Consider the following 18,019-nt stretch of genomic DNA (forward strand, 5'->3'; position numbering starts at 1 on the left):
TAAATGTTAGAATTGCCTGGGAACAGGTCACACCATTAATGACTGCGCGGAAACAGCCCGCGCAAAGAGGGTAAATAGTGCGGAGATAGAAATCGATATGCCATGTAACATTGCGGCTACATTGGTATTAACTGAGTGCATTTTCATTAGAGTTCTGTTCCGTTTGTGTTGGACGTTTGTATGGTGTGGTAACGTGTGTTTCAACGCGCGCGTCCGCCATTCATCTGCCGCGGAGCGATACGGATGTTGAGTGCGTCGGTGCCTTTTTACATTCATAAATTGTGGGTGGCTGTAGTGTTACACAGGACAAGGGTGAACACTGGATTAGGAAAACAACAGGAGCAGAAATGGCGCACCAACAACAGGTAGGAGAAAATGTACCTAAATATTTAACTCTTAGTGAAGTTTTATTACAAATATTCAATCAAAACTACGAATTTCCCCAATTTTGTTGTGTTTGCTTAAATGAGAAAATTTATGAACGGATCCGCGAGCGTGTCGATATAAAATACAGACGCGGGCTTGACATTTGGGAAGTCAGGATTTCTTGGCAGCCATCCAGGTCTATTGACAAATATTTTGCTTTTTGATACTCTTCATATATCTAGAGCATTTTTTGGGGAGCATGTTTATTTTCAATATTTTATTCTGATTTGTGATGGACTGTGAATACAGTTATCGCTGTATGATTATTCATATCATAAAAACCGCAAAATATCATCGGGCGTTTTATTTTCGCGCATTTCCCGCGAATAGCCAAGATTCACGAAATAAAAATCGCAAAAAATGAAAAAACTAAAAGAAAGTTTGTATTCATCCAAAAAATTAATTGTGAATTTAAAAAAAAATGTATTTTACCGTTTAATGTCTAATAAACATCTAATTGCGGTCTATTAGACATCTATGATGTATATAGACATCTGTCCAACAAGATATCCCCACAATTTCCCTGTGTATGATCCTATTACTACTTGATCTGTCGTATCTGCCACGATAGGCGCTCAGGACTAAAATTCAAAGTTTGCAATTTTCGCCATCAGCGCCTATGGGCTCCCATTCATCCCCGTGTGTAGAGCAGCAAGTAGGGTTTAAGCAACTTGCTCAAGACCACACAGGTGTAACAGTGCTGATCCAAGAGTCGAAACTACTTCCTCCTGGTTAAAACTCGAACTCTCACCACGCCTCAGATCTCTTGCCCATACTCACAGTCAAATAAAACAATATAGGATTCATCTTTACGTATACATGTACACGTTATCATCGGGTATTCATGAAAGGACGCCATTCATTCTATTGATTCAGGAGTTTGAAAATACCGAAGCAAGTAACACCTGCAACGCTTGACCTTGACCTGCGGTGGCGTATGTCCTATAGGGCCTACTTCAAGTCACTAATTGCAAGAAGCTAATTTGCAGTGTAGTCCCGACGTTACATGTAATTGCAAGTACCCATTTGCACAAGAGGAAAAAATCAGTTGCCTTAGTATTAATGATATTTCGAAATCTCATGTCTTTTCAATAGTTTAGAATTCGGACACAAGGTGCATTGTATGATAAAAAGTAGTTCGGCATGGCACTTGTCTTCAAAGTGCGCGCATCCAATATGGCATCTGGTCTTTGATCGGAGTAAGTCGTCCTTGGCGCTATCATTGTGAAATATTGCACATTATAGAACATAAAATGTCGCCATGCATATTTTATAACTTAATGACATGGCCCCTGTCTCTGGAAGATGGAAGGTAGCCTAGCACGCCACCCTGGAAGGGACCATCTCCATGATGTAAAACAGACTGACAAGGAGGATACCGCGGTGACGTCACGGCTTTTCCAAGATGGCGGTTCATATTGTAAACAAACTCGATCCACGGCCAAGGGAAAATCAAGTCATCAAAAAAGTTAGATTTTTCGCATCAAATCAGAGTTATTAGTAATTTTCTGCTATGAAATAAGTCTTCAGACAATAAGCTATCATTTGAATAATGAAAAGTGCTGTTTTGATGGGGAAAAATAGGGTTTTTTAAACCAAATAGCCGGCACCGATCTTCCAAAATTAGCGATGGTTTCAAAACAGTCTCCCAGATATGGGGCAATCTCTTCATTATCATAATGGGATTTGGAGGTATGTTTACAGATTTTACAAGTTCGAGACCTGTAATACCTAAAACTCGCATAGATCCCCATAGATCCCCTCTATTTGTCGAGTTAGCGCCCCTGTAAGATCATGCATTTTCGGACACTAGAACGAAATCTTCCTGCGGATATCGCGGTTTCGGTGATGATTTAAGGAGAAATTGACTGTTCTTAGAGTTGTATGGGACAGAAATGAGTTCATACTTCATGAATACATGAATATATTATGATATGGGCGGGCTTCTAAGTCAAAACAATAACGAACTCAACTGCATCTCTACCGTGTATCGCGTAGTGCATTGCCTAGTGTATTTCGTAGTGTATTTTAGCGGAGACATTATTTCCCATTATTTCCGCACTTTGGCCACGCCAAACGTCTTTTTTATTCGTGGAAGTTAATCTGCTCTGTAAATTTTATTCTACACAGGAAGAATCCATACTAGGTATTGCAATATTTCATGTCTATTGGTGTTTTTGTGTACAGGAGCGCACCAGACAGTGAGCCGTGGAGATGTGTTCAGTGCTGGTGCTGTCAGTAGACTGAATCTGATTGGCCATAGCGATCACTAATATGGGTCGGGATCACGTGATGTGACGTCACCGCGGTATCCTCCTTGACAGACTGAGCCCATTTTTCACAAGCATCTCGTTTTCAAGATCCTTGAATGACATTTTTAGAAGGGATTAAAGCGAACTGGAACCGCCGAGCGATTTATTCAACTTTTCGACTTTCACCGCCCGAGAAAGTCGAGTTCAGATTTGTAGCTCCGCCCCCAGTGCCCGAGCATGCGCAGTTCAATTTGTTATTATTGAGAATCATGTGAGAATCACGTGAGTCATGCGATCTTTCATTCATGAATTTTCGTAGTAAATTCCATAGTAGTGACGTCACTGAATGATTGACAGCTAGGCGCCATGTTTCATTCATGCCTCGCTCTGATCACCCGATACGCGGGAAATGAAAACGAGATCATACGAACTGGCTTGGCGGTTCCAGTTCGCTTTAACTGGTACTTGGCACACCTTCTAATAGTTTTCGTCCACGACGGTTCGGACAGTCCACACTGTCAAGTATCGTGAACATCTCGTTAGGTAGCGATGGAGTTTGAGATGGTCCATGAATCAATTAACGCAACATGCGCTTCATGGTGCATGTTCCAACGAACTAGTTAAGTATTTATGATCTCGTGACGCCCGGCCAATGCAATTACACGTATTGCTAATTTCGATGCAGCGTTTGATACGATCATGAACAATGCACCGGGTGTCACAAAAACATAACGTCATGTTTGAACAATTCCTACGATGTCCTTGCCTTTGCGTGTTTATCAGCAAACAGGTTTAAGACGTTGCTCTGAAACTTTGAGTTGACACTCTTTTTGCCTCGTTGAAACTTCCAGATATTTTCCGAAATCCTTGATTTTCATCACATTCAGGCTCATTTTACTTGAAATCTGGGTGGTGACGACCTATTTTACTTTCTGTTTCTGAAAGGCCAACATTAAGCAGAAAAAGCATTTCAAAAGCTCAAGCCCCAATTATTAAGACCTGGGTTGTCGGAGTGGCGAAGCTGTAGGCCCGATTAGCATCCCAATCACCTTTTGTCGTGGGTTCGACTTCCCGGCGACGCACGTCTTCATGTGACAGAGAGGGCGACTCTCTCGCATGGCAGCGTAGGTTTCCTCCGGGGTCTTCGGTTTTATCCTACATTACTAACAAATCGCTTTATATCATTTGTAGAGCGAATGGTGTCCTCAATTTGAGCAAACAGTGAACAATCTTAGCCAGTGACGATATTTTTGCCTCGGGGTTCTAATTTTCTTGTAGGAAAGTTTGGTCTCAAATTCTGTGTGGGATCTTGGCTCGGACACAATGTGTTAAAGTTGATTAATTTGTTCTCCAGAAAAGAAGAACGCAATCTAAATACATTCTCCCTTTTCGCAATAACTATTCTACATGTGTCGTTCAATGGTTCTCTTGTACTCTTGCACACATGATGAATGCATTGTACATTTACATACTTAGTAGCGTCATCCCGGGCGCTACTAAAATGTGACCTTGGGCACGGAAGCCGGAACGCATGCACGCGGGTTTGTATGCTCTGTTATTACTGTATTTGTACGCTGTCGTCGCGCTGCGTATATTATTGATGTTTGTTCTAAGTACAAAATGAATCAGCGATATTTTAACACTTGGTGGGTCTAAAACAGTAATGGGAAAACGAAACGAAGTAGAGGCATGTTTGTTGGGTAGGAAAAATGCTTCACAACACTTGCGAGAACAATAATTATAGATGTGCATTAGTGCTATACCACAAGTGGCGGTATCTGATTGCAAGTAGGGGTATCATCCTCCTGGCTAGATAAACCCCACGACCAAGTTGTCCCTTAAACCTCCATGAACATTAAAGCAGGTTGTACGGGCCTGGCAGGTCCGGAAGGCGGCATACCAACATCGTCCCAAGCTGCGCTGTGCCATGGGAAGGCCGAGCTGATCAAGCCGGAAAATCTCGCTAACTGGTCGAGGGTGCAATCTATCACAAGCACAGGGGAATTCGCGATCGTGCCATTGCGTTAAATCGTGCCAGTATGTCCCGTATAGGGCTCAGCGTCGCCTATATCATCAATTTTACAACTGGTTATCTATCTAGTGGGACCATTGCTAGAGAGCTCTTAGTGTGTGTAATCAACGTTAATTAGGCGTATAGGATAAGAGTGGAGAGATGAGTTCCCTGGTTAAACGAGGCCAGGTTAAATCTTAAAAGATGACTATTTACAGAAACGTTCACCAGAAACAATTGTGTCTACAATTTTGTTTAATGTATCGATATCATAAACCCTGTGCTGCGGCGGAGCGAAAGTGAAATGACATCCTGCGGCCACAATAAGCCGTTCACGTTATACATGTATGAACAACCTCATGGCCTTATCTGGCCATGTTCAATCATATTCCGTTCATCCCGTTCCGATCCGTCATTTCGATGAGGCCGCGTAAGATTTCGTATCAGAGTTGTATCATCAGATTTTCCCTTTCTAAACTGTGCCCGCCCTCCGGACTCGGCTCGAAATGCTCCCGTAATGGCTGTCGGCCCGATGAGCAGCCATAACAACCAAAAGCACCGGGTATCGCGCTTTCCAGCTCTATTAGCCATTCTGGGGTTTCGCGATTCAAAGCAATTGCATTTAGCCGTGTTGGGGACCGTCTCGGAATTGCGGGGCGCCGAATACCGGTTTTCCGTTTAAAAAGAGACGGGCATTTGACGTCATCTTCGGCTGAACTCGGCGACACTCGTGGAAGTCGAATGTTGTCTGCTTTGGGGAATGATGACGACATACTACCATGTTTGGTCAGACAAACGAGTCACCTGTTTTCGAGTGTTCCCCAAACGATGCGGGAAAAACTCTAATGGAAACACTGCGCCTGTTCAGTGTCGCCCTGTGTTTATAATATCAGTGATCGATGTCAGTGTATTTTGAGATGGACCCTATTATACTACATTGTAGCCCTTGATTGAAGCTATGAATATACGCTGATATAATGGAACTATCACCCTTGCACATGAAAGACACCCTTTTGTTTGTATCAACTGGCATGGAACGATGGTCGGCGCCATGGCAGCGTGATTCAAGTGGTGTCCATCCTACATCGTAGGGAATGAAATTCTGCCAGTGTTCCTGGCCAGTGCCAGTGTTATAATGACCCGATGCATAATCGAAATGGCCAGAAAAAATGGAAGTCAATCCCATTTTGTAGTGAAGTGGCAGCCCGCACCCACTATTACGGGTATTTGCCGTTACCGGTTTCGGCCTTTCGACACCCGTGAATGCTGTTTCGCCGGGGTCGATATTATCAAGATTTGCTCTGATAACCTTTGCTCTGCTTTTTTTTTCTTTTTTTTTTTTTGTTAAGCACCTTTGAACGGCCCAATATAGGACTGATAAGGCGCTATATAAATGTGATACATAGATATATACAATGTAGATAGATAGATAGATAACCCTTTGATAGACAGTATAATGGGATAAACCTACGTGTGAAGGGTCCTTGTTTAAAGAAAATAGATAGTTTATACTGATCAATTTGAAGACATTCTGTCAAAAAAATTAAAACAAAATCTCCATTGAGAGAAAAGCAGAAATGTTAAAAATTGAGATTTTTTTTTTTTTTTTAAACGGTCTCGTCATTTTTTTGTCATTTGATACTCTTCATAATTACGTTATAATTCATGCCTGCCTTTGCTGATTAACTGGTTTTATCTGACTACCACGCTGGTTTGTGTCAAAATCCAAGATGGCCACTCTATACAAAATGGCCGCCAAATTAATTTCGTCTTACATGTATGTGGCAATGTTCTTTTCTATATGGTGCCACGCATGCCAGTCGAACTCCTGCATTCTTTCATGGTGCAAGCGAGAGTTCCAGTCGGTTCAGCCCCATAAGACTGAATTATGGCCCGTTGCCATAGTAGTGTAATGATTTTTCGTAAAATACTGTTGTTTACTGTGTGGAAGTTCCTCCCAGGGAATTGTACTCAAGTCTTTTAGAGAAATGCAATCGACATACAAATGTATGCGTATTGTACTAGGTGTTACAAAAACAAGTATTGACACCTTTATTTCCATTTGCGCAACGTAACATAGAAACAATACACATAAACAGAGTATTGCACAATGGGTTTGAAAAATATTGACACTTTTCGCTTTCATTTGCAGAAAGTAACACAGAAATGCAATAGATATGTGCATCTATTGTACTGGGTGTCACAAAAAAGGATTTAACACTTCTGATGTTTGATATTTTGACATTGTTTTGGTTCTTTCTATGACGCTATACGTATTCAAGTATGATATGATTTAGAAAGGTGCGCACGCACTCTGGACATGACAGCATGAACAATCTATTTTGTGCTGAGCGTTTTAATTGGTAATTTCGATTTACTGAAAAGATTTGCTGACACAAAAGAGAAAGGCATGATAAGGTACATCCTTGTTGCTATATGACTGTGCTACTGTGATCAGGTTCAACGGCACGCGCAAGTGAACAGGAGTTATTTCTAACAAAAAACAACGCAGTCCTGTGGATGAACCAACCTCGACAATATACCTCGTCTGCCGACTGCGATATTGCAAATAACTGCCGGATTGTCCCAAACAATTAGGACAAGGGTGAGATATTTTCATGGCAGCTAGCTCCCAACATCCTCAGTCGTGGCACAGCTTGGCTGTTAAACCCACGACATAACCGAGAAAAAAAATGAATAATGGCGAAATCGTAAATCGGTAATATTTGAGGATGTTTGACTTTTTCTTGATTTATTTGCTTGGGAATCGTGGCTATTAATAATTAAATCTTTGTTCCGGACCGGGCGTTGAATTGTACTGGGATGGATGGGAGCTGAATCATTAAACTTTAAATCAGGATATTAACGCCGCGGACTGCTGTGGAAATTGGTTTCATAAGATATAAATGGCCCGGAACCCTTCGGGAGCATGAGGCGCGGTTGCGCTGGGTTATAGCTCTGATGTATCAAGACGGCCGCCATATTGTGTTGAACCATTTGGGGTTTTTGCCCGGCTGATGCTCTGCTGTATCATGACGGCCGCCATATTGTGTTGAACAATTTGGGAGTATTTGGGGAATGTTTTTGCTGGGTTGATGCTCTGCTGTATCATGACGGCCGCCATATTATGTTGTACTGCGTATGTGCTGGGTTGACGGAACTGTTCTGTAGTATCATTTGGTTGCATTTGGGTTGGGTAAACCTCGGAGATATCAAGATGACCACCGAAGAAGGCCGATGTTGAACCACCCGGTATTTGGGAGTATTGAAGCGCATTTGTGTTGGGTTAATTAAAGCTCTGCTGTGTCAAGGTGGCAGCCATGTTGAATTACTTGCGTTTTGATGGTTTTAATTGGCTGTCCCATCGTTTGATTTCCACAATTATTGTACAAGTATTCTTTCTCTTTCTCAGGACAAGAATGATTGTATGACAGAAGAGGAGGAGCTCGGTAAGTTTATTCGGCTTGACTCGGCAATCTTCGGAACTGTTCGGAAATTCCATGACGGCTGATCGCCGTTGGATATTTAGGTTTTTATGAACCCTTCCAAGATTATCCTATAGGCCATATGCAGTTTTAGCACTCTTCTTCCTTCACCAACAGCCATGTTCTATTTGTGCAATCCACTTCCCCTCATCCAACACTAGCCTTGAACATCCATTTGTGCAATCCACTTTCCCTCACCCAACACTAGCCTTGAACATACATTTGCGCAATCCACTGCCCCAAACCCACAGCCTTCCGTCAGCATCCATTTCTAAACCATTTTCCCTCACCCAACAGCCTTGAACATCCATTTGCGCAATCCACTGCCCCTAACCCAACAGCCTTGAACATCCATTTGTGCAATCCACTGCCCCTAACCCAACACTAGCCTTGAACATCCATTTGCGCAATCCACTGCCCCAAACCCACAGCCTTCCGTCAGCATCCATTTCTAAAACCATTTCCCACCCAACAGCCTTGAACATCCATTTGCGCAATCCACAGCCCCTAACCCAACAGCCTTGAACAGCCTTTTACGCAATCCGCTCAGTGTCCCATTGCACATCCCAAAAATGTACGCATTTAACATGCTGCAATGCAGCTGCATTTCTACACAGCAAATCCGCCTTCTCTAACAACACAACAAGAATAGTGCCTCATAGCATAACATATCGACCCATAGCCCATGCAGCAGCAGAGCCTTAATTGCGTCGGGATGGACTTCATAACATTTATTGCCATTGATTTCACGTTTTAGAGCAACCCGCCTGTACATCACTGAGTGACATTAACCAGTTAACTGGTGGTGTGTATAAAGTGTTGCCCGGAGCTGATAAGGCGGGCTGGAGGTTTGTTTGGGATGCTGCCCAATGGTCGCTGTACCTCTTGAATACTAATGATCCCGTCTGGGGTGCGTACCTATGTTCCACGGGACCCGCCGATATGATAACAGGGAGTTTTCACAAAGCCCCCGAAACGCTAATGCGAACGCCTGTCCCATTGTTCGAGTTCTTGATCGCGATGTCGGACAGAAGGGCAGGCGTTGGCGTTTCGGGAGATTTGCGAAAAGTCACAAATCGTTCTTCTAACAAGGAAACACCGAACTCTGAAATCGCATATTGAGCCCATATACCCTACCCTTTTTGACAATAATGTTTAACATCTCTCTCCCGAAACTAGACATCCATACGCATAATTTGTCACCAAAGGCGGCAGGCCTTAGCCTACATGCACATGATGTTATGTGTTTTGCCTGCCCTGCCGATCTATCGGCGTTGTACGTCGCTGGGATTGACGCACACCGCCGGTTCATCGGCATGCCGCTTGCTTCTGAAGAACAACGTTGAATGCAAACTCGCCACTTCGCTGCATGCGTTGATCGAACATAGCCGGCAGACGAAGCACGCTATGTATGAGCTATAGTTAGCCCCGGTTATCCCATTATAGCATTACCAATCGGACAATTCTATACCAAATATAGCAGGCTACCCTACATACCCATGGCCCACCGCCAGCTATCAATGCTTTCAACTGTGGGTTTCTATGGCAACCAGTCGAAAGCTTAGCTGTACCGGGACGGCTGGTGTTTCGAATGAACATGCGCCTGTCGGAAACTGCGCGTTTTTGTCATTTCCGCCGCGTGGGGGACCGAATATTAAAGGAGAGCTATAGACAGGGCGTAGGGGTCAAATCGGTGTGCTTGGGTTTTGATTCAGAGATGATTACATTCCCTATAGACGCATTGATATTTTCGATTCGGTGTGAACTAGGAGAGACCCCTATTGGCGACTTTTTGTAACCTAATCCGCCCCTGATTCGTTCTGTAAAAGAAACGAAAGTTGGGTCGAAACCTCAGTGTCGTTTCTCGGCCAATTGGATTAGAGTATGTATATGGCTACCGGTAGGCGTTGATTTGGATTTGTTGATAAGTAATGATATTACGGACTAAAGGCTAGTGTAGATATGATTGGATTAGATTCTGGTTGTGTGGCAACTGTCTGGCGTTGATTGGTTAATGAATAATGATTTTACGGACTGAAGGCTAGCGTGCAATTTTGTTGCTTAATTTTACAAATGAAATCGTATTTACAGTCGTAAATATAGTAATTCGTGGTATGTCCTGGTACCATCAGAGGGAGGTAATTCTATTATGGAGTAAGCGAAATAATACATGATGCATACATGGCCATGTACACTCTTGGCCAAAACTAAAGAGCCGCCTTAATTTTTTTAATATTTTTTTGACGATTCACGTGGCTTACTATAATAGTTCATTCAGTAATATTCCCATCTTTGAAAGTCATTCGACTTTACATCTAAATTGAGAATTATAAGTCTCACTTTTTTCCATTTTTTATCTGATGCCAAAATGTATTTTTTAAAGATGAAATTCTGGAAACAAAATGGCTGACCCCTCCCAAATAAAAAATCCTCTCTCATTGCATCAAGCAATTTTGAGGTGACCCTTATTGTTGATCAAATGAGGTCGGTTTCAAAAATGGCCTGTCGTCATTTAAATGGCTCGGTCACTATGGATTTATTGCTAGATATTGAAAAGAAGATTATACCGTAAAAAGTCCCATCGTTTCTATCATTGTAACAAGAAAAACGCTAAAAAACACGCTGACTTATGGCGGTTAACCTCAATCCTGAATTATACGCACAGTGACGGTCTATCGGCATGTTAAAAAAAGGTATTCAGGTTAAAAAGTGGGGAGATTTTTTACACCCTGCAAATGCATTCTACAAGAGAAAGAATAATGGGTTAACTGATCTACATCTTGTGTTATATGTCAAAAATCGGCCATTCCTCCATATCGGAGAGAAATTCGCTGATTTCCCGAGGGGGGGTTTTAGCGTGAATGACTGTTCCTTCAGGAACTGTATGGCGCTTTTCGTCCTGAGGCCATGCAAAAAGCTAAGGCATTGATACCGTCTTGGAGGTATTTGTTGTCGGACCGAATATCGAGAGGGTGAAGCTCAACTGTGTAGGCCACAACCGCGGCGGTAGCTGAGGTTTTTGGCGAAATGACAGGTGCACCGGTATTTAGTGTTTAGTGAGATAACAAATTCAAAGAATGAGGTGACAATTTCTATTCTTAAACACTTCATACTCAACAATGAAACTGCTCTTTGAATGCTATCGTATTTTGCACCAACCCAAGTGGTTGTGGTTGCCCAACAATATCCGCTGCCGCCATAACGAGGCGCATAGTGCATTAAACATGGTAAACTGTGGTTCATGGTACTCAAGGTGTTTTGGCATTTCTTTATGTTGATGCTTAACTTTTTAGAATTAGGAGAAGGTTTTTTTCAACCTGCAAAGCAAGTTGAAGGCTTCTGGTGGAGTGGTACGCGGGATCTTTCGGGGCGTCAGACGACCCAAAGTCGCCCTGTTTAGAACCGATCATGACGAAGAGAGGCCTGCGGACTCTGCTCGATGAGTTGTAGGGAATAGGGCCCACCTCGGTGTAACATCCAGTGCCATTACACTTCTAAGTTTACCAAATAAACCAAGAAATAGATTTTCACTGGACGAATCCTGCCTGTATGAGATTGGAATGGTCATGCTGTAGCCAAAATTTAAAACATGTTGCACAAATGTTGTTGTTGTCGTTGATATTTCCATATTACAGTAGCGCCGCATTCTCTTGCAGAATACCGCGAGGCCTTCGCCCTGTTTGATAAGGATGGTGATGGGACGATCACGACCTGTGAGCTGGGGACGGTCATGCGGTCGCTGGGCCAGAGCCCCACGGAGGAGGAGCTGAAAGATATGGTGAACGAGGTGGATAAAGACGGTAGGTCTTGGCGAGACGCTCACTTTATGTAAGACGCCCTACAATGTAGAATGGGGAGCTTGAAAAGAAAGAGAATTGCAAATAGCCTCAAACCAACTCGAAAATATGGATGGCAAAAACAAAAAGCATTGTGGTCTGACATCGCGTTGGTATGTCCATCACGAGACCTTCTCTGACCGCTCCCTCTATTTTCAGGAAATGGTACCATCGAATTCAATGAGTTTATTCACATGATGAAGAAGAAGCATCAGAACTGTGATAAAGAGGAAGAAATCAGGGAGGCGTTTAACCTTTTCGATAAGGACGGCAATGGGTAGGTTAAAGAAGAACTAGAAGGATAAGTCGATAATGGTGAAAGAAACGACAAAACGAATGTTTTCATCAGAGAGTCCTCGTCGAGAGCTGTCCAATGAATGGTCATGTTAATATGTTTTGATGAATCCTAACATTTTGCCCCTATAGGTAATTATTTAGCCGAAAACTAGAAACCTTGAGGAGGTTTGGCCACTGCTAGTAATGATGGCCATGAGGTTGGCTAGGAAAAAAGGAGAAAAATAAAAATGATAAGAAAATACATTGATAATAATGGTACCATCAGACAGTTCGCGTCGAGAGCTTCCCAACGAATGTCATGTGAATACTAGTATGTTCTTGAAATCTACATTTTTGCTCCAAATGGTAAGGCTTCACTAGAAACCTATTAAATGATGTTTGGCCATTGTGGATAATGATCCGGACCCGGACGAGTTTATTCTTGTTTTAGGTATATAAGCGCGACTGAGCTACGGACCCGGACGAGTTCATTCTTTTTTTTAGGTATATAAGCGCGACTGAGCTACGGACCCGGACGAGTATATTCCTGTTTTAGGTATATAAGCGCGACTGAGCTGCAGACTCGGAAGAGTTCATTCTTGTTTTAGGTAGAAAGCGCGACTGAGCTACGGACCCGGACGAGTTCATTCTTGTTTTAGGTATATAAGCCTGACTGAGCTACGGACCCGGACGAGTTTATTCTTTTTTTTAGGTATATAAGCGCGACTGAGCTGCGGAACCTGATGACTTCATTAGGGGAGAAACTGACAGATGATGAGGTGGATGAGATGATCCGGGAGGCTGACATTGATGGAGATGGCCAAGTAAATTACGATGGTATGATATGATAAATAAGGCTCTTTGGTAAAACTTGCGGAAGTAAACCCGACATGACAATACTTAGCCATTCTAGGGTAGGACAAGGTCGAAGGTGTGTAGAGTGTTAGTTCCTGATGTTGTCAATAGGGTGCACCCGAACAGTCTTAAAAATAAAGGTTTTTGAGCTTTTGAAAAATCTTTTGGGGGTTTTCAGCTACTATAGATATGAACCCCACAAAGGTTTTTCAGAAAAATAAAAACAAAAGTAAGATAGAGAAGGAGACGTGAATTGTACTCAAAGGGATGTGAACGTATTGGGCAATCTACCTTTATATTATATTTTAAAACAATACCAACTTTTTTTCAGAATTCCTTCGCATGATGTGCAAGTAGTTCCCATTTCTCCGTCAGAGGACGCTTTCTCCTTGAAAACTCTACAGCCCAAATGTAACAAACTTTCTTTTTATGGATGAATTTTAATTATCCTTTTCTCCGCAATATCTTGTCGGCGCTGCTTTTCGGATACAAAATGGCGAGGTGCACAATACAATCTGGAAGCACGTGTTCTAGGAATGTGGAACGAAGAGGCAAACTATGTGAATTCTGATTCGAGTTACGTTTGGATTATTTTGAAAGTGGGTCGAGCTCTCCACGTCCTTGGAGGGGAGAATCGTCATGAAGCTAGCCGAGGGCAGACGGCAGCTACGGGACTTTTGATGACGTCATCAGAACATGGTATAAAAAAGGTGCCATGTATTGCGTTTACACCGAAATCTGCAACCCTTTCTGAACAAAAGAGCAAAAAATCACTGCTGCTTATTACCACTGCAAATATATGGCGTGAAGATTGTGCACATGTTTTCATGACGTCACATGATTTGGTGTTCTAAGGCATTCCTTATACTTCAGCGTGCTGACAATGTTTGGTACAATTGATTCTGATGGTTGTGACAAAATGCCTGAGATTAAGCATTTATTAAAACGTTCCGGTGTAGGTATTAAACATATTATCATAAGACTCGTAATCTTGACAAATGACATGTTCATACCTTTGCCTGCATTTTGGTCTTGATCGTTAATAATCGTGCCGCCAGATGTCAGGCCATGTGCCTCGGAGCAATCGGAATTGGCGATAGTGCTGTCACCTGATGGCTGACCAGTGTATTAGAATAAGAAATGATCACTTGTACCCTTTTACCTACAATGAAACGAAACGATGGTGACAGACTGCTAAATTAAGCAAATCAGCCCAAGACATTGCCATGATTACGCCGCATCAAGATACGTCACCTGGTACTCGCCTTACGTCATAAGGGAGATTTTGCGAAACCTCTCAATCATTCACGATGTGTCTGCCCTGAATTTTATTGCTTCTCACTTATTTACGGTATTAGCCAGAAATAGCGTTGCTGGACGAACTAGGTTAAGTAGGTCATTCTCCGAAAGTAGGTCAATCTATCTTCTGTAGGTTCATCTCTTAAAGTAGGTCGTTCTTCATAAATAGGTCACGCTAGTTATCTGTGCCTCGCTCGCAGTTAAGTCTTCAGGATTTGGGGGTGTTGAGAAAATGTGGACTGAAAAAAGTTATTCACAAAAAACCACGTGATCATTTCGACGCCATGAAAAAAGATGGCCACCATATGACAAGTTTGAAAAGTGACAGACCTTAAACCGCCCTTCGATCCTAAAGATTTTTACAAATGAAGTGAATAAATTCTACAATTCCATTGGCTGTTGACTCATACATAGGTAAAGTTTTATATGAATTTGAATTATGCAATTATCTGTACATAACGATCTATTTATTATGCCCATTTTCTATTGTGATAGCTAGATGTTTTAAACTGTTGATGTCGTGTAAGTGGGTAGGCCTAATCTATTGTCTGGTTCAATCACTCGCCGTTGGTATCGCTACCTGTTAAATATCGGAATATCGTATCTTCATTTGTCAGTCGCCGATACGGTCGTATTCTACACTGCCAAAAGGGAAAGCAATCTCCCAATGAGACAATAGCTTGCATTTGCTGCGGGGCAAATGTACCCAAGTACACGGTGCAATTATCACAAAGCAACAGTTACCGATGGCAAGGCTTGGAGATTGAAGTCAAAGTTGCAATTTGTTGCTCGACGGGCTTCTCGTTAAAGGTCTACGAGACGCATAGTCATGTGATGATCATGTGCCCAGCGTCACGTGCCCATCATAAACCCAAGCGTCCGTTGATTATCTGCCGTCAAAATGAATGAAAGTGGCGACTAGCTTTGCGTGTATTCGTTGTACATTGCATTGATGACGAAGTGACGACAACAGATGACAACGACAACCATCTGCGGCAGAATGACAGAGCGACACCATCGGCATGAGATGAAACTAGACAAATATTTTCACAGAAATAGTAACCTCGTCTTTATTTCTTAAAAGACCCGGGTGTTTCGGGTAAATAGTGTAGAAAGCATGCATATTATTCTAAGTTAAGTCTACGTCATTTCCTCGGACTCTTCACGCATATTCCTTGCAACAAAGTGTGGAAAAGACGCGAACATAAACTCAATGGTTTCGTAAAGTGCCTTTTTGTAACACCCTGTCTACAAACACAGCTAACTTGGCTGTTTTGGACTTCTTAACCTCGACCCAGGGTGTAACGGGCGTATACGTCATGCAGTTGATATGCATTAAAACGCCCGAGGAAACGATAGAGATGATAGTTTATGTGTTCAAGCACTAGAAATGATTCCATTCTCAATTTTTTCAGGTTTCTTGTTGGTCGACTGTACGTGTATCATTTCATAAAACAAACCGCAGTGTTGGCAAGGTCCTCGGACAAGGAATCACGCCCACGGTAGTTGGCCCCGCCGCAATATTCTCTCGATGCAGATGAATGCGCACACAGCACACTGCCTGTTGACTCGTCACGCGGATGCGGTCCGCGAGGACGATTTGCCGGGAATGAAAAGTAGCGTAAAGCGATGACGTTTTGTGACTATCCCCCAATGACAGGCAACCTAGCATTTGCTGAGGAGCAAAGGTACGCTAGTACACAGTGCAAGTATCTGTAAGCACCCGTCCACCAATGGCGAGTCTGGGGGATTGCTCTACAGATAGTACCTGCACATGCGCAGTACACACTGGCCTTGAACTTAACCTTGCCCACACTGTTTGGTTTGAATCATGGTAAACTATATATATATATATATTCTTGAGGTATAAAAGCTCGCGCCTTTCTCTGCTCAGAAGTTTCTTTCATATTACATATCTCTGTTTAACATTCCATCAATTTAGTTCAGTATCGCCCCTATCCCAAGGTCAAAACATTCCTTTTAGTTAAATATGTTTGGACTACTTCCACACCAGCCGTGGTTGCCTGCGGCGGTAAAGCACTGGTTTTACCATTCAAGTTCAGAGGCCCGCCATTGCAAGGCTGTTTCATTCCTTTCCCTGCCCATGAAAAAAAATGAATTGACACTTTATCAGTGTTTACTGAGGCTGCAATTATGGAATTTCTTGAAGGTTATACACAAGCGACACCTGTGACACTTCTCTTGTACAATAAACTAAACATTCAATTGACCAGTAAAAAACAATCTTTTGGCAATAAACGTCCTCATAGTCCAGCTTTAGACCAGACGGTTCAGCTTTAACATGTGTGAAAAGTTCAGCGCACATTTCAGCTTAAAATGAAATAATATGTTAATCCTGACTGGTTCCTTCTCGCTCTGCTTTATTCACTTCTGTTCTGTGATATTTTGTTGGTGTGTGATGAACGGAATTGGAGTGTAGCTGGTTCAGGGCTTCTATACGGGTGGAATAGCCTTTTTCCCCAGTTTCTTTATATCGAAACTTCGGATTTATTCACTGGGTTATTAAGTATTGTACTTTTCGCTTTGTCTAATACGAGCGCCATCTATATTTCCGACAAGGTTTGTTGACATTTCCTTATTTGGCAATCTATTTGGTCTCAAGGTAATTTCTAGCCAATAAGCGCTCTTGGATTCAAATTTCAAAATAAGCAGCTCACCAAAGAACAGTTACGCAACCGGGTGTTTCCACCACCTCAAGCCCTGAACGTTTTTTGATTCTGTAGGTGTATAATGTAGGATCTATCCTATCCAAAGTGTACACTATGGTTGTCTTCCTACTCCTACGCAAGGTTAATCTTGGGCCATGGGGTTGACCCCTCATTTTGACGATTTCAATTTTCAGTAATAACGGCTCATGTACTCACTGCAACTGTATACGTTAGGCAAAACACATTTTGGACGAGAATCTACATAAATACCGTAAATCATAGATCGATGTACAAAGAAAATGAATATGTGAAGTAGAAATTGTCCCCAAAAATTGTATCCTCCAATCTTCGCATTTTACTTTTAATACGTGAACCCGAGATTTTACGAGACACTCGGTGTCATTAGTGAGTCCCTGCCCCAAGTTTCCCTAGCGGGAGTTTGATAACTAAGTGTTTTGATCACGTTACTGCCATTATGCAAATCAACTTAATTACTTTTTTTCGATCGTACTAGCCATAAAGAATTTGCATTTTTCTATCAATTACATTTTTGATTCTAATAAAATATACATCAGTTGAAACGTGTTCTTTGTCTCCTCTTTCAATTAAGAATTGTTTTGTTTATATCAGCAGTAAGTTAGTGGCAGTATTCGTCTGGCCTATACCAGCAGATCTGCTGTTAGCAGCACTGTATACCACTCCACCCACTGATCGCAGTGTACGAAGCAGTGTCAACATAGCCAAGCAGCGGCTATCAGCGGATGGAACGGACTTAAACATGTTAAAGCAAACTGCGTACGTGCAATGCAATGCCCTTACCGCGCCTCAGTCGCTATCCAGCTTACGGTATCAAAGCAACTGTCACATCATCAAGTCATAGGCAGGTTTCTGATCGGAACCCTATTACATG

General features: G+C 42.4%; 1 protein-coding gene across 2 annotated transcripts; it reads left to right on the forward strand.

Annotated features, from left to right (window-relative positions):
* The first annotated feature begins 251 nt into the window (after positions 1-251).
* Positions 252-17,690, forward strand: LOC135503496 (neo-calmodulin-like). 2 transcript variants are annotated; one of them, XM_064797113.1, is made up of 6 exons: positions 266-365; positions 8,102-8,138; positions 11,831-11,974; positions 12,170-12,287; positions 12,999-13,123; positions 13,473-17,690. In XM_064797113.1, the coding sequence occupies exons 1-6, from the start codon at positions 348-350 to the stop codon at positions 13,496-13,498; spliced, it is 468 nt and encodes a 155-aa protein (XP_064653183.1). In that variant the 5' UTR covers positions 266-347; the 3' UTR covers positions 13,499-17,690. The 2 variants fall into 2 exon arrangements, with proteins under 2 accessions (XP_064653185.1, XP_064653183.1); XM_064797115.1 differs by lacking the exons at positions 12,999-13,123; positions 13,473-17,690 and adding an exon at positions 12,738-12,894 and having other exon boundaries at positions 252-365.
* The last annotated feature ends 329 nt before the right edge of the window (positions 17,691-18,019 follow it).

Source organism: Lineus longissimus, chromosome 19 (genome assembly GCF_910592395.1).
Source record: "Lineus longissimus chromosome 19, tnLinLong1.2, whole genome shotgun sequence".
In the NCBI taxonomy this organism is placed as follows: Eukaryota; Metazoa; Nemertea; class Pilidiophora; order Heteronemertea; family Lineidae; genus Lineus; species Lineus longissimus.

Excerpts from the sequence above, each read along its gene's own strand:
- LOC135503496 (XM_064797113.1), top strand. Across the intron at positions 11,975-12,169 it reads GAACGAGGTGGATAAAGACG|GAAATGGTACCATCGAATTC; the intron begins GTAGGTCTTGGC and ends CTCTATTTTCAG. Across the intron at positions 12,288-12,998 it reads TTCGATAAGGACGGCAATGG|GTATATAAGCGCGACTGAGC; the intron begins GTAGGTTAAAGA and ends TCTTTTTTTTAG.